Source organism: Chroicocephalus ridibundus, chromosome 8, assembly GCF_963924245.1.
Source record: "Chroicocephalus ridibundus chromosome 8, bChrRid1.1, whole genome shotgun sequence".
NCBI classification, from domain to species: domain Eukaryota; kingdom Metazoa; phylum Chordata; class Aves; order Charadriiformes; family Laridae; genus Chroicocephalus; species Chroicocephalus ridibundus.
Window position 1 is genome coordinate 28,525,866 of NC_086291.1, and position 13,531 is coordinate 28,539,396.

At 47.7% G+C, this 13,531-nt stretch overlaps 1 protein-coding gene across 2 annotated transcripts in view; it reads right to left on the reverse strand.

Annotated features, from left to right (window-relative positions):
* COLGALT2 (collagen beta(1-O)galactosyltransferase 2) overlaps positions 1-8,151 on the reverse strand; it is a 63,565-nt gene extending 55,414 nt beyond the window's left edge. For both annotated transcript variants that reach the window (XM_063345311.1, XM_063345312.1), the window contains exon 1: positions 7,679-8,151. In XM_063345311.1, coding sequence (XP_063201381.1) covers positions 7,679-7,941 — 263 coding nt within the window. In that variant the 5' untranslated portion in view covers positions 7,942-8,151. The remainder of the gene's footprint in view (positions 1-7,678) is intronic.
* Between the last annotated feature and the right edge of the window lie 5,380 nt (positions 8,152-13,531).

Sequence of the window (13,531 nt, forward strand, 5' to 3'; positions counted from 1 at the left end):
CCCAAACAAATGTAAGAAATACTACATGAACATAATTCTGGTTCTCTGCAGTGAAACTCCTTATTCAGTCTCTGGTACAGAATTAAGCCATCTATTTAGCAGTGCCACATCTGTCAAGAAGAGGATCAACATGTTACATTACAAAACATTACCACAACCAAAGTGGTTCTCAGAAAACTTTGGTGACTAAATTCCATTTGAAAGCATATACCAGTTCCACAGTCAGCTGGACAAAAGTTTAAAATCACCACATATTTATTAGGACGCCTGTTAACTTCCCAGGAAGAAAACTGGAGTCATTCTACAGTAACAAAAGTTGTCTGGTCCAAGGACACAGATATAGATAGATATACACACACACACATATAACTGAAACCAATCATTCCAATGTTCAAAAACTGGATTCAGGCACTGAATTAAGCAGATTGTGCAGTTCCATTAAAAAGAAAAGTCCTTTTTTCTTTACTGATGAGCCTATCATCATGTGCCTGTCTGAAGGAGCTGGGTATTTTGGCAGAAGATGAGGAAAAATCCACCTTGGAACACTAACAATTTTTTTTCCTATCTTTCTTTAGCCTGAAATTTTGATGCATGTGGGCCCCATTTAGCTGTAATCCACCCTTGGCGATGAGCATCATCAATGTACACTATGCTTCACTAAAACAAAGGAAATGAGATGCACATAAATATATTGAAATAATATTAGGTCTGAGACATCATCCCACAGGAAGGAAATTCCAGGTTCAGACAGACAGCACCCTGCATCATCTGGGTCCTCTCTCTACCCTGTAGCCCATAAGGTCTTCCAGGGAGTCCCCCGGGACCAAAGGACAGCCGTGAGCGCTGGCGATGGGCAGCTCCCAATGTTCTGCACGCCATGTGTATCACTGGCCTATCTTTAGAGAAGCCTGACCCAGAATGTAAAGACTCTCATTCCAGGGGACTCAGATAAATTATTGCAGGTGTTGTGATACTTTAAATAAAAGATGAAAAATGCCCTTCAATCTATGGTTCAGCGTATGCCCTGCAGACAACAGGGCCAGCTGTCCTGTTGTCCTCCTTCTGGTCCTTGTTTTCCTCTCCTAAGGCAGGCCCGTGCCATACCTCCCAGTAACCAACCATGCTCCAGCCACGCTCAGACACCTGGGGTCTCTTCTGCAGGGATCAGGGAGCTTTCTGAAAAGAAGGCATGCTTAATTTAGCAAAAAGAACACGCAAAATAGAAAGGGGAGGTGGGGAGTGCAATTGCAACAGCAGTCTTCATCCCAAAAGCCTGCAACCGTGCTAGACTCACTCTCTGCTGCCACGAATTTCCAAGACATTCCTTGCCAGTGATACCTCACTGGAATAGGTTGCCCAGAGATTGTGGAGTCTCCATCCCTGGAGATATTAAAGACTTGAACTGAAATGGTACTGAGCAGCCTGCTCCAGCTGAGCCTGCTTTGAGCAGGGGCTGGGACTAGACAACCTTCAGAGGTACCTTCCAACCTTACCTGACCAAGGATATCCATGCATTAGCCTTGGGACACTCTGGCTGGAGGAGTGCGGCAGAAGGGAAAAGGTTTTTGTCCTTGTAATAAGAGAATGACAGCAGGAACTGGACAGGCTTCACCTAGATCAGACCTAGTTCCAGACTCACCAGAAGTTAAGAAGCTGAAGTAGCTAGTTTGCCAGGAATGTACAAGTGAAATTGCTCTTTTTTTTTTTTAAGGGACAAATTAACTCCAGCAATTTACAGCCAACATTGGTTGCAGCTGGTCCTTTGACACACTCCCACAGCTGCCTCACACTTCCCCCACACTCAAACAGGCTTCAGAAAACAACCTTGACAGTCTGCAGCCTTGACTGGATGAGGAGTCCCAACCCCAGGCGACAGACGAGGCTGGGATGAAGTGGGATCCTGCCCTTGAGGACTTTTTCAACCCCTACTTTGTACATATTAAAAAAAATATAGTTATCTTCAAAACTAGTTCTCCCTGACCTTTGAAAGCATCCAAAGGCTTATAGTAGACAACAGCCTCTGATATCAAACTCCATGCAGCTGTTTCCTTGTGACATGTTATTTTATTGGCATCTAGCCTCTAAACACAACACCTGCACTACAAGGCACCAGGTAATCAATTACACAAGAGACAGAAACAGATAACAGGCTACACCTGTCTCAAAACATGGGTGTGAAGAGAGAGCAGCAAAATAAATGGCTGCATTTTCAGAGATACATAGCAAGCAGGATTCAGGAAAAAAGAAAAAAAATCAAACATATACAATGTATTGTATTCCCTAGTCTTACAGAATTCCTACACATTTCAAGATGTTATTTTTACAGTATAATCCCCTCACCTCTGGATCTTTACAAAAGATCCCAGTATCTATTCATGCCTAGTAGGCCCTAATATGAAGCATGGGGCAAGATGCCCTTTAACAACATCAACGCAGCATCAGAATCTGGCAATTCACGAGCGCAGTAGGAAAAATAAAGAAACTACTGCTACCCGGCAAACGTTTGACATCACACAGCTGATGCTTAATGTTTCTCTGCACAATTGCAAAGTTCTTAGCTGAAGAGCAGTTTAAGTCTTGCCATGCAGACCTCAAGTGAGGCACAGCAGTAATTTTCGGCTTCCATTCAAATGTTTCTACTGAACAATTTCATGATGTCATTTGCTTAAGTTTGCCAAGACTTAGATGAGGGAGACAGACCCAAAGGACAAAAAAACCCCCAAAGTTATTGTGGATATTGGGATGGGATCGTTTCTTTCGCCTTCTCTGATTTTCCACTTCTTATGTAAATTCACCCCACTTCAGTGTAAAAGTGATTTCAGTAAAAAAGAATCAAGAGATGTCAGTTATGAATATTATCTCTGGTCTTAATAAATTCAAGAATCTTGTGTAAATTACTTAACCTTTCTTCCCCGATTTCCCTGGCTAGAAAACAGAAGTATTTTACTGCCATTCTTCCTTTTGATGTAGTCATCTGAATGCAAGTTCTTTGGAAGAAAGGCTCTTTTGCAACCTCTTGCACAACAGGATCATCACCTTAACCGTAACTCCAAGGCTGTGCAAGTCCCGTCTCACTCTCAGCCCCACTTAGTCTATGGCTATGTTATTACAACTATATAATAGACAAATTTAAAATATCTACAAAATATGAATGGGAAATTAAATCCCACGAGTTTAAACGACAAGCCAATTGAAAAGGCAATTCCATTTCTAAAACTTAAATTTGAATATCGTCATGTGGAAGTCGCAGACCAGGTGAGCAAATTTTAAATAGATGCAGAACACCAGTGGACAGAAGCAACAGAGAGAGCGGCAGCGGGCTGGAACCTCAGCATTCCTGAGTGATTAATTTTGACGATGAAGATTAAAGCAACCTTGTTGCACAAATGGAAATGACAGAAAACATAGCACATTTGAAAGCCAACACTTCCAGTGAGTAATAACACCCATTAAAGCTTCAAATGATCCCTGCATCTTACTGGAAATTGTCCTCTATGTAGAAATTTTCACATTTAAAAGTAAACTGTTGAAGAATTAAGAAAATGCTCAGAGTATCATCAGCTAGTTGAAGACTAACAATATATAATTATGAAAGTTATAATTATTATACTGATCTCACCAGCTTCTATTTTCAGCTACAACTAGTTCTTTTAAGTTTAAGCCATTCACTCACTGGAGCCAGTGTTACAGTATATCCACTGATCTCTCATCTGGGATTTATTCCAGCTCTCCACCAATCTCACCTATGGTTCACGTTATCATTTCTGAAATATAAGCATACTCTAATCTGCAAAGCAGGCACACAAAAGAACCTAATTATTGCTTCCAAGCAGCAACTCATGGATGCAGGCACTTAATCCCTAGGTTAGTAAAAGATGAGAGAGCAGGTGGCCCGCAACTATGAACTAGCAGGTATTTAAAGATGAATTTACAGGCAACTTTCTTTGCTATACCATCACTTAATCCGAGGCTAAGGAAAGTGTAAGCCATTGTGATAAACTGCTGAATTCACACGCTTTTATTTTGCCCACTACAGCCAAGATGAACCTGTCTGACAAACTAATGCGCCTTACCTATAATTGAATGGATCTCAAATAAACAGAGTCAGCATTGCTGATGTTCAAAACAAGAAAAACAACCCCAAACCACCCAAAGGGGGTTGGGGCAGGTTGACTATGTAACTTCTTGGTCATTTTCATCCAAGATAAAGAAAAACATTTTTCCCCTCCCTCTGCAGTTCTCTCACACCGATGCAAACAATGCGGGAAGTTTTCCTGACATGCCCGAGTTTCTAAACATGGCTAGGCTTGGTCCAGCACAGCCCCGAGAGCAGCTCAGCCCTCCCCAGTAAACACAGCAAGCACAGCCACACAAGGAGAGCATTAGAAGAACACTCCCTAGCTAAAAAATAGATTGACTTGGGTCCAATAACCTTGTTTTCTTACAGCACTCCGCTGTTGCTGGGCTCCAGCCTGTTTCCCACAACATCACATATTTTTGAGCCAAACGCTGCCTAGGCGTTCTACAGGCACCTGAGGGCAGAGCTGTGACCCCTTCCTCCTCCGCAAGAGGAGACAGTTGTCATCTCCAGCATTACTCTTCCACAGCTACAGAAGCACCAGGTTGCAGAGCGGGGTGGGGGGCAGCTGGGTTCTGCTGCTGAGGTGGGGACTCTATGCTGTTCCCCCCTCGGTGGCCAGCACGAAAGGCTATCAGACAGGCTGCCTGCTGCCAAGTCTACCCCAGCAAGCTAAGCAGGGCCAGCACACAGACTTGAGCGCCATTTCACAGAAATTCCCACCATTAAGTCATCAGTACACCCTGGGATGACCTGGCCTGTCCCACCAGTACTCTGAGAGACAAGGGTGGCTGGGGTTAATACAGGCCAGGGACCATCCCCCAGAGGCTGTTTGGATGCAGCTTCCTCAATCTTGGAGGGGGAAGAAAGAGAGGAAGGAAGCGTTTAACTGAAAGGACGTGGGTCACAACGTGCTAGTTGGCCTCAGACCAAATGGCCTGCTTGAGTCATTAGTAGCCAGCAAGTCCTTCCAAGGTCGCTCATAACCACAGCAACCAAGTCAGAATTAAGACCAAAGGGAACAAAAGTGTCCAGTGTACATCTTTTGCTCAGTATCAGGCTAACAAAGGTTGAGATGAATTGATACAGGCTACGAAAAGATAATTTAGCATCTGCTTACCACTCATTTATTGCCTCTTAACCCATCCTTACTGTCACTCATAAAACTTCCACCCTAGAAATCTGTCTGAGGAATTCACTGTTGAATTTAAGCCCTCGAGCAACGCAGAGAGCATATGGAACTTTAAGAGATGATATATGTTTTTAATTTTCATTTGCAAGATCTACGTTTGGACATTTTAAGTGCTGACTTACTCAAAATTGTGAAGTAGTTTGAAGGAGAATGTAAGTGTCAATGAAGGAATGCAACTCCTTGATAACCACCACTCTGCTGCCCTTCGCACCAAGCTGTCCCAGTAACCCAGCGGCACAGGGACACAGGTAAATCCTGGAACTGATCTGTTGAAAGGACTCTGTCACACCCACAAAGTCTGAAATCAGCAACGCTCCCAGAAATGGATTGCATTGTTTCATTTGATCTCAAGAGACTTGGTATATACCATCGGTGAGCTTCCTCTTGGTGCGTACTTTGTGGCCTGAACAACCCCAGCTCTGAAAAAGCTCAAGTCTTACCGGGGACCTAAAGCGAACAGGACTAAACCTCTCCAAAGAATTGCTGCCACCCTACAGTACTGCTCTCTGTCAACCCAGAGCGTCTATGGAACTTCTTTTTCAGTTGCCACAACATTTTAGTCATTCTCATTTTACAAAGCTTGACATTTTCAACAGCAGATTTTCCAGTTTAACCATACCTTGTGTCTTTGCACAATCCTCTTAAAAATGGAATTATATTCTTATAAGAATCTTAGCATATTTTAAATTATCTTACACTCTTATTTCATGACCAATCCCCACAAATACTTTCACACAATACTGCAGAGACCTTAAGTAAAGTAAGGATAATGCAAGCAATATACTAAAGAAGTTGTAGAGCAACTAATGCTCTGCAGGACTTCACAAAAACCCCAAACCTATTCTGCACTTCTACAGCGAGAGGCATTTCGGGATCCACCCTGCTTTGGTGATCAGGTCTGCACTTGCAACTCCCACTATGTTTTACAAACACCAAGCTTATCGCAGTCCATATGTAGGGTCTGGTAATATATCTACTCTTATACACATCTGCTAAGATGAAATCCAAAGCAGCAAAATTCACACTGATATAAATAAAAGCAGAGTCATGGACTTAGACACAGCTGAGTCTGGCATTGACCCACTGCCATACGCTAGCCTGTAATTCCACAGCCACATCTGTGTGGCACGCCACATTCCGGCTGATATCATGATCTGCTTTGTGCATCATAAACTCAAAAGGGAAATAAATAATAAAAAAAGAAGCAAAGCCACACACTGATTATACCAGCCACTGATTATCTGCAAAGACCTATAGAGCACTTGAAGACAAATAACAATGACATTCCTGAAGCACACACAGAAACATCTAATGCTGTCTGCTTAATGACACTTTAGTATCAGCGATGTGACTGGGGAAGGTGTTCTCCCCACATCCCTTTATACAAAGTAAAATTTTACTTCATTGACTTTTTAAGTTAATAGGAGTCTCCCCACTGACTTAGTAAACTTTGGATCAGGCCCTATACCTCCACTTCTTACGCGATCACCACACTTAAAGTATGTTTTGTATCCTTCCAAACAATTCCTGTTCCTCCCAACTTTTATGTCACGTTGAGAAAGAGTATTTTTTTTTCCCCACCCTTATAAATAAAGGCAGATTGACCAGTACCCAAATTGGACTAATTCCTCCATCCGGACACACATTTGATTGCCGCAGCTGCCCCCATGCTGTGATTTCTGAATACATCTTTGAATCCATCTTTCAGCCTTGCAACAATGCTCCTTTTCAATGCCCCCCAGCACCCACCCCGCCCGCCCGCTCCGGCGGACCCCGGCCCCCTCCCCGCAAAGCCCGGTATTTACCGGCCAGGGCGGGCGCCGCCACCCTCCTACCCACCAGTTCCCCGCGCCTGTGGGTCGGGACAAACGCTAAGGCGGTGAATGTTCCCAGCCTCCGGGCCAGCTTCGCCCCAAAAAGCCACCTCTCGGCCACCCGCCGGTGCCGCGGGACCCCCTTTTCCCCCCAACACGGGGGTCGTGGGGGCGCCCTCGGGGGGACCCCGCGTCCCTCGCCCCGCGGCCGGCTGGGCGAGCCCTTTCCCGGCGTGACAACCGCCGGCTCCCCGGCCGCAGCGGGGGGGAGCCGCGCCCCCGCTTTGCCGCCGCTCCCCGCCCGGCTCGGCGGGGCAGAGGTGCCCGAGCCCCGGCTACCTGCGCCCCCCGACAGAGAGCGGGAAGGGGCGGCGGGAGGCGCCGAGACAGCCCCTTCCCAGGCAGGGCCACGCTGTCAGCTCCCCCCCAAAACCCCCCTCTCCCCGCCGGGAGCCCCCCCCCCAGGCACGACCAGGCTGAAAGCCAAGGGCTGGGGCAGACGGGGGTCTGCCGGCACCCTGGGGGCTGGAGAGGCCCCCGCCGGCCAGGCCACAACGCCCTCCCCGGGGGTCGTGGTGCCCCTCCTCCCCTTACCAGAGGGCGATCCTGCTCTTGGGGTACTGCAGCCTCTCGAGGCAGCCGAGGAAATGGGGCAGCGTGTGCGCCGCGTTGCGGGCGATGATGGCCAGGAGCACGGTGGGCTTCTGCAGAGCCGACTCGGGCAGGGGCTGGGGCTCGGGGCTCGGCGGGGGCGGCGGCGGCGGCTCGGGGGGCAGGCTGGCCCCGCAGCCGCCCAGCAGTAGTGGGAGGAGGAGGAGGAGGTGATGCGGGGCGCGGGGCCCGGCGCTCGCAGCCATGATGGGCTGCGCGGGGAGCCGCGCCGGCTGTGCGGGGCGGCCGCTGCAGCGCGCCCGGCGCCGCGAGGAGGAGGTAGAGGAGGAGGAGGAGCAGCGCCGGCCCGGCGCCCCCAAACCCGGCCTTTGTGGGCGGCACGGCCCTCCCCCGGTTGGCTGCCGGGCGAGGAGGCGACCCCGCACGGCCCGCCGCCGGCTCCCGGAGCGCCGGGGGTGGCGAGCGCGGCGGCGGGGGGGCTGGCCCAGGTGGGGAACTCCCATCACCTGGGTGGCTGCAGTTAGCACAGCCTGCACGCACCTGCGTGGGCCTGAGTGGCAAAACGCGCATTTATCAACCGAGTCTGAGGTTTGAAAGAGCCGTTTGGCAGCTCCTGTTAACAGCCTACCCCCCGAGAGCTGATGCTAAGGCAGAGAGCTCTCATTTTGCTGCCTATGTGAAGATGTAACCCTACGTAAGGGTTATCAAGCTTTGGAACAGGCTGCCCAGGGAAGGGGTTGAGGCACCATCCCTGGAGGTGTTTAAAAGACGGGTAGACGTGGTGCTGAGGGACATGGTTTGGTGGCGGTTTTTGTCAGAGTTAGGCTTATTGTGGGACTCAACGATCTGAAAGGTCCCTTCCAACCTAGGTGATTCTATGATTCTAAGATCTTGCTCTCATCCTTCCCGCCCATTAGAGAAGGAAGGTTACTTTGCAATTCTATGCCAAAAAGTATTTTGCAAGCGTCACCGGGGTGCCAGCACGAAGCAGCCTCGCACACCATACCCATCCTGTGCAGCAGAGTGCAGCTGCTCCATTGGAACATGGCTGGAAAATGAAGATATTCCCTATGTTTCATTGACTCACCCTACACAGAAACATTCCCGTGAATGGACCAATGACAATTTAGCAAAAAAAACCCAAACATGTTAACAGCAATTAAAGTTATTGGGTCATGATCTTAAAAGGGGCATAGTAATCACAGCTCTTAGAAGTTAATAGGATTTGGGCATGTTAAACCTTTTCAAGATGAAATCTCTAATTAACTCTAAGGGCCCCATCACAGCGTATCTGGTTTTTACTGTGGGCAGGTAGTTCCTGCAACGTGAACAGATGCACTTTAGCAGGCAGCGTTGTTGCCTGTGTGCTTGCAAACTCAAATAGGAAGAAACATTTAGCAACCGAATAATTATTTTTAAATTATCCATAATCTCATTGTGGATTGTTTGCAGCCAAGGTAGCACATATATATATAGAGAGAAAGTTCATGTCTGCAGTGTTCTTCATTTATAGAATGTAATTTATCACCCACACCAAATTATACTGTCTCAGTTTCCTGATCAGATGACTCCCCAAAAAACTAATGCAAAAAGGAACATCCTAGGAAAACAGTAAATTTCAATAAAGAATCTCCAAAGGTCAAATCATCTGCACTAAAATTTGAGAAGCTTCTGCAATTTGTAAGCATCTTCCTGAACAATTAATGAAAATATATTCCTCCTGTTTGCCCTTCGTGACACCTTTATAATTGTCCTTCTAGAATGATACGTTAATGAGGCTTTTCTTTCATGGTTAGCTTGCCACATGTTGCTTTTATGCTTGGATTCATTAACCAAATAGAAGGAACAGCTTTGTAGTCTGTATGAAGTGATTAGGGTTTTGCAGGAGCCAGACGAGTCCACATGCTGCTGTCATCCACAGGAGCACTCGCCTTTGGAGGATGGGGACTAATGCTACTGAAGTTGACATGGAGGGCTGGCAGCTGGCTTTTTCCATCCACTGGATAATCAAGCTGGGTCACAATCCCCCTTTTAGGCGGCTCTGTGGCAGGAGAAACATGCCCCTCCTGTAACTCCTCTTTGCCATGCCTCCTCTGTGGATGTGGTGCCCCAACACAGTGCTCTGTACCCTTGCTCACGTGAGGGAATGCAGGAGCGGGGCAGCCTTTCTCCATAACCCACAGCCAGCATGGCTGAGTTAGCACAGGGTCAGGGCCAAGCAGGGATTATTTCCCCCAAAAAACAAAGGAAGACCTAGGAGGCAGAGACTGCAAAGCCATGGCTTTCTCCTACATGCAACGCAAAGCGTGAAGGTGCGACCCTGTTCTGTGTTATTGCCGTCAGCACGTTTGCAGAAGGTTGGGTGTGCTTTTTAGCCTCTGCAGCTCTTGATGTCTTCAGTGAAATCTCAAGCCTGTTAACTCTTTTCACGCTACTCCCTTCTTTTTGTTTCGTGAACGGCATCGCAACCATAACAATTTCCTGGGGGCAAATGCAACGCCTCCGGCAGCATCCCACAAATGGTAATTTTCTCTTCAAAATGACTTTCCTCTCACTCACACAACTCACTTTTCTGGCTTCCTCGTAGTGGTACACGAAAGAAAAAATCTGCCCTTACCCTGGAGAGAGGACAGTAGATGCCTGAAACATGAGATGTTTCTTCATGCATAAGAGAAAGGAGTCAGCTCAGCTTTATTTCTTACTCCCAGCCAACAGCACGGTTGAAAGCTTGTAAAGTTCCGGTCAACAGTTACCCGTACAGTTCATATCATTCTTACCTCTATAAATGCACGTATCTTTTTGTGCATATATAAAGAAATGTGTATACATTTTTTACTTCTTTGTAAGTGGCCAAAATTATATCCTGTATTTTTTTTAAGCCAAGACCCAACCCGACTGTGACAGGACAATTAACCACCCTGTGGTGAAATATTCTAGCTCTGGGGAAGAAACAGCTTTTTGTAGAGTTAAGTCCCACAGAAATAAATTTAGGCCATTTGTTTCAGCCTCCATATCCACACCAAACAAGAAGAGTCCATCTGTGAGATCGGCTCTGGCAGTGGCACACTCCCTCACGTTGGCACGTAGCAAACTGTCTCAGAGGCAGCTCCCTTCTAATTTAGACTTTGTTTCCCACCCAGGAGAGAATAGAGGATCTATCCTTCTGATAAAGTGTATCATAGATATGGAAAGCATTCTTTCATATGCTTCTTCACGTCTGAGGTCTTAAATCCATCCCATTCTTTTCCCAGCAGCCAAGTGAACCCCTGTTGCCAGCTCTCCCATGAAAGCCCCAGAGATTATTTTCTTTTTTTTTATTTTGTGCCCAGGGAATTAAAATGCTGCCTAAAACTTCACTTTTTAAACAGGCCAACCTCCTCAAAATTGCTTAAGATCAGTCCCAATATGACTTCCTTTGGCTACAAACCACACACCAATTCATATACTTAACACATATAGATTAATTTCCACGGATGCTTTGTTTATAGGTTTAATGATTATTATGTAACAAGAAGGGTTAAAGACAACACTGTTCATTTTTCACTAGGCCCTGCATCAATCTCATCATCTCAAGATCATACTTGGTGTTCCCTCTAATCAGTGTAGCCACTTGGCAGTTTCCAGCATCAGCCAGATTTTTGGTGTAGCCTGATCAAGAACAAGCACAGTGTACGAGCGAGGGCTTCGCAGTCCCTCATCTGATGTTACAATATGCTCTATATACCTGTTAGAAACAGCACACAGCTTTTCTTCTGCATGGACGCCAGCTTGAAGCTGTTCAAAATGCCGTAAGAGACAGGCCTGGCTTCATTTAAGTCAGTGTTTGAAATTCATCAAAAGAGGTGCCAAGACAGATGGAGCTGGTAAGCCAGACCTGGGACACTTTGCATTAGGCAAACCATATTCACACGGGAGGTCAGAGATATTTCAAAGTAAAGCAGTCCAAGATGCTTTTAATAACAATACCTTGAATCTAAATCTCTTAACCAGTCTATAAAAGCTTTGGACACCATACCATAATCACATATTTTTTGCTTTTGTTTCTGTTTTACTGTTCTTCTCCCGTCATACCGTCATACTTTTTCTCTCTCTTTCCAAGGGGACTTTCACTCAGATTTGGTTTTGTTACTTCGTCTGCAGTTGATTCTCCCCACAATTATCTTCCCTTCTTTCCCCTCCAAGATTAAAACCGTCCATCTTTTACACAGATGCCCTGCAATGATATGGACACTGCTGCTCTCCCCTGGTGCCTACCTCTCGCCCATTTTCCCCAGCTCCCCAGGTTTCCCTCCCACCTCAGGCCTCCACAGGTCTACCTTTCTCAGGACAGCCTCAATGGATGCTCTGCTGACCCTGTGGTAGGGATGGCATCGCCTCTGCACCCAGGGAACTAGTGCTCGAGGGAACTGTGGACAGTCCTTTGCCATCTGTATGGCACCTGTGAGAGATAAAGAGAAAAAATTAGCATGGAGGTGGTCTACAGAAACCTGTAACATGAAGTATTTCTGAAGTGCTCCCCATAGAAAATATTCTAAACCCAAACAGGCTGAAATTTTGTGCCTGGGTTATAAACCCTGCCTCATTCCCCTAAAACTTCTCTTCTCTGAGCTCCACATCTCTTTCGTGGCCTCCTCTTTCCTGCCAGGTGTCCACACTGGACCGGGCAGCTTCTGGCCCTGCTTTTTGGACTACCTCCTCCTGCTGCTGCTGCTACTGCAGGTAGTTATTTGAAATACCCAAGCCTCCTTGCAAAATCACAGAATGGTTAGAGTTGGAAGGGACCTTAAAGAACATCTCGTTCCATCCCCCCTGCCATGGACACCTCCCACCAGACCAGGCTGCTCAAGGTGCCATCCAACCTGGCCTTGGACACCATCAGGGATGGGGCAGCCACAGCTTCTCTAGGCAACCTGGGCCAGTGTCTCACCACCCTCACAGTGAACAATTTCTTCCTAATATCTAATCTAAATCTACCTTCTTTCAGTTTTAAACTGTTACCCCTCGTCCCATCAGTGCACTCCCTGACCAAGAGTCCTTCCCCAGCTTTCCTGCAGGACCCCTTACGTACTGGAAGGGGCTCTAAGGTCTCCCCGGAGCCTTCTCTTCTCCAGGCTGAACCCCCCCCAGCTCTCTCAGCTTGTTCTCACAGCAGAGGGGCTCCAGCCCTCCCAGCATCTCTGTGGCCTCCTCTGGCCCCGCTCCAACAGCTCTGTGTCCTTCTGATGTTGGTGGCCCCAGAGCTGGATGCAATACTCCAGGTGGGGTCCCACCAGAGCAGAGCAGAGGGGCAGAATACCCCCCTCACCCTGCTGGCCATGCTTCTTTTGGTGCAGCCCAGGATGTGGTTGGCTTTCTGTACTGTGAATGCACACTGCTGGCTCATGTTGAGCTTCTCGTCCACCAACGCCCCCAAGTCCTTCTCCTCAGGGCTGCTCTCCATCCATTCTCCACCCAGCCTGGATTTGTGCCTGGGGTTGCCATGGCCCAGGTGCAGGACCTCGCACTTGGCCTGGTTGAACTTCATGAGGCTGACACAGGCCCCACCTCTCCAGCCTGTCCAGGTCCCCCTGGATGGCATCCCTTCCCTCCAGCGTGTTCACCGCACAACGCTGCAATTAGAAAAAGGGACCGCAAAAGGGCCCACTGTGTTAAGGTGTACATATATAAATACATACACACATCGTCCTGGCCGTAAACAGGGTGAGGACAGAGCCTCGTCTCCGGCGGGGGGGGGGGGCGGAACGGGACGGGGGCGGAACGGAGCGGCGCCGCCGCCGTGTCCGGGGAGCGCTGGGTGCGCGGCGCCGCCCGGAGCGAAGTCGCGTTACACCGGGG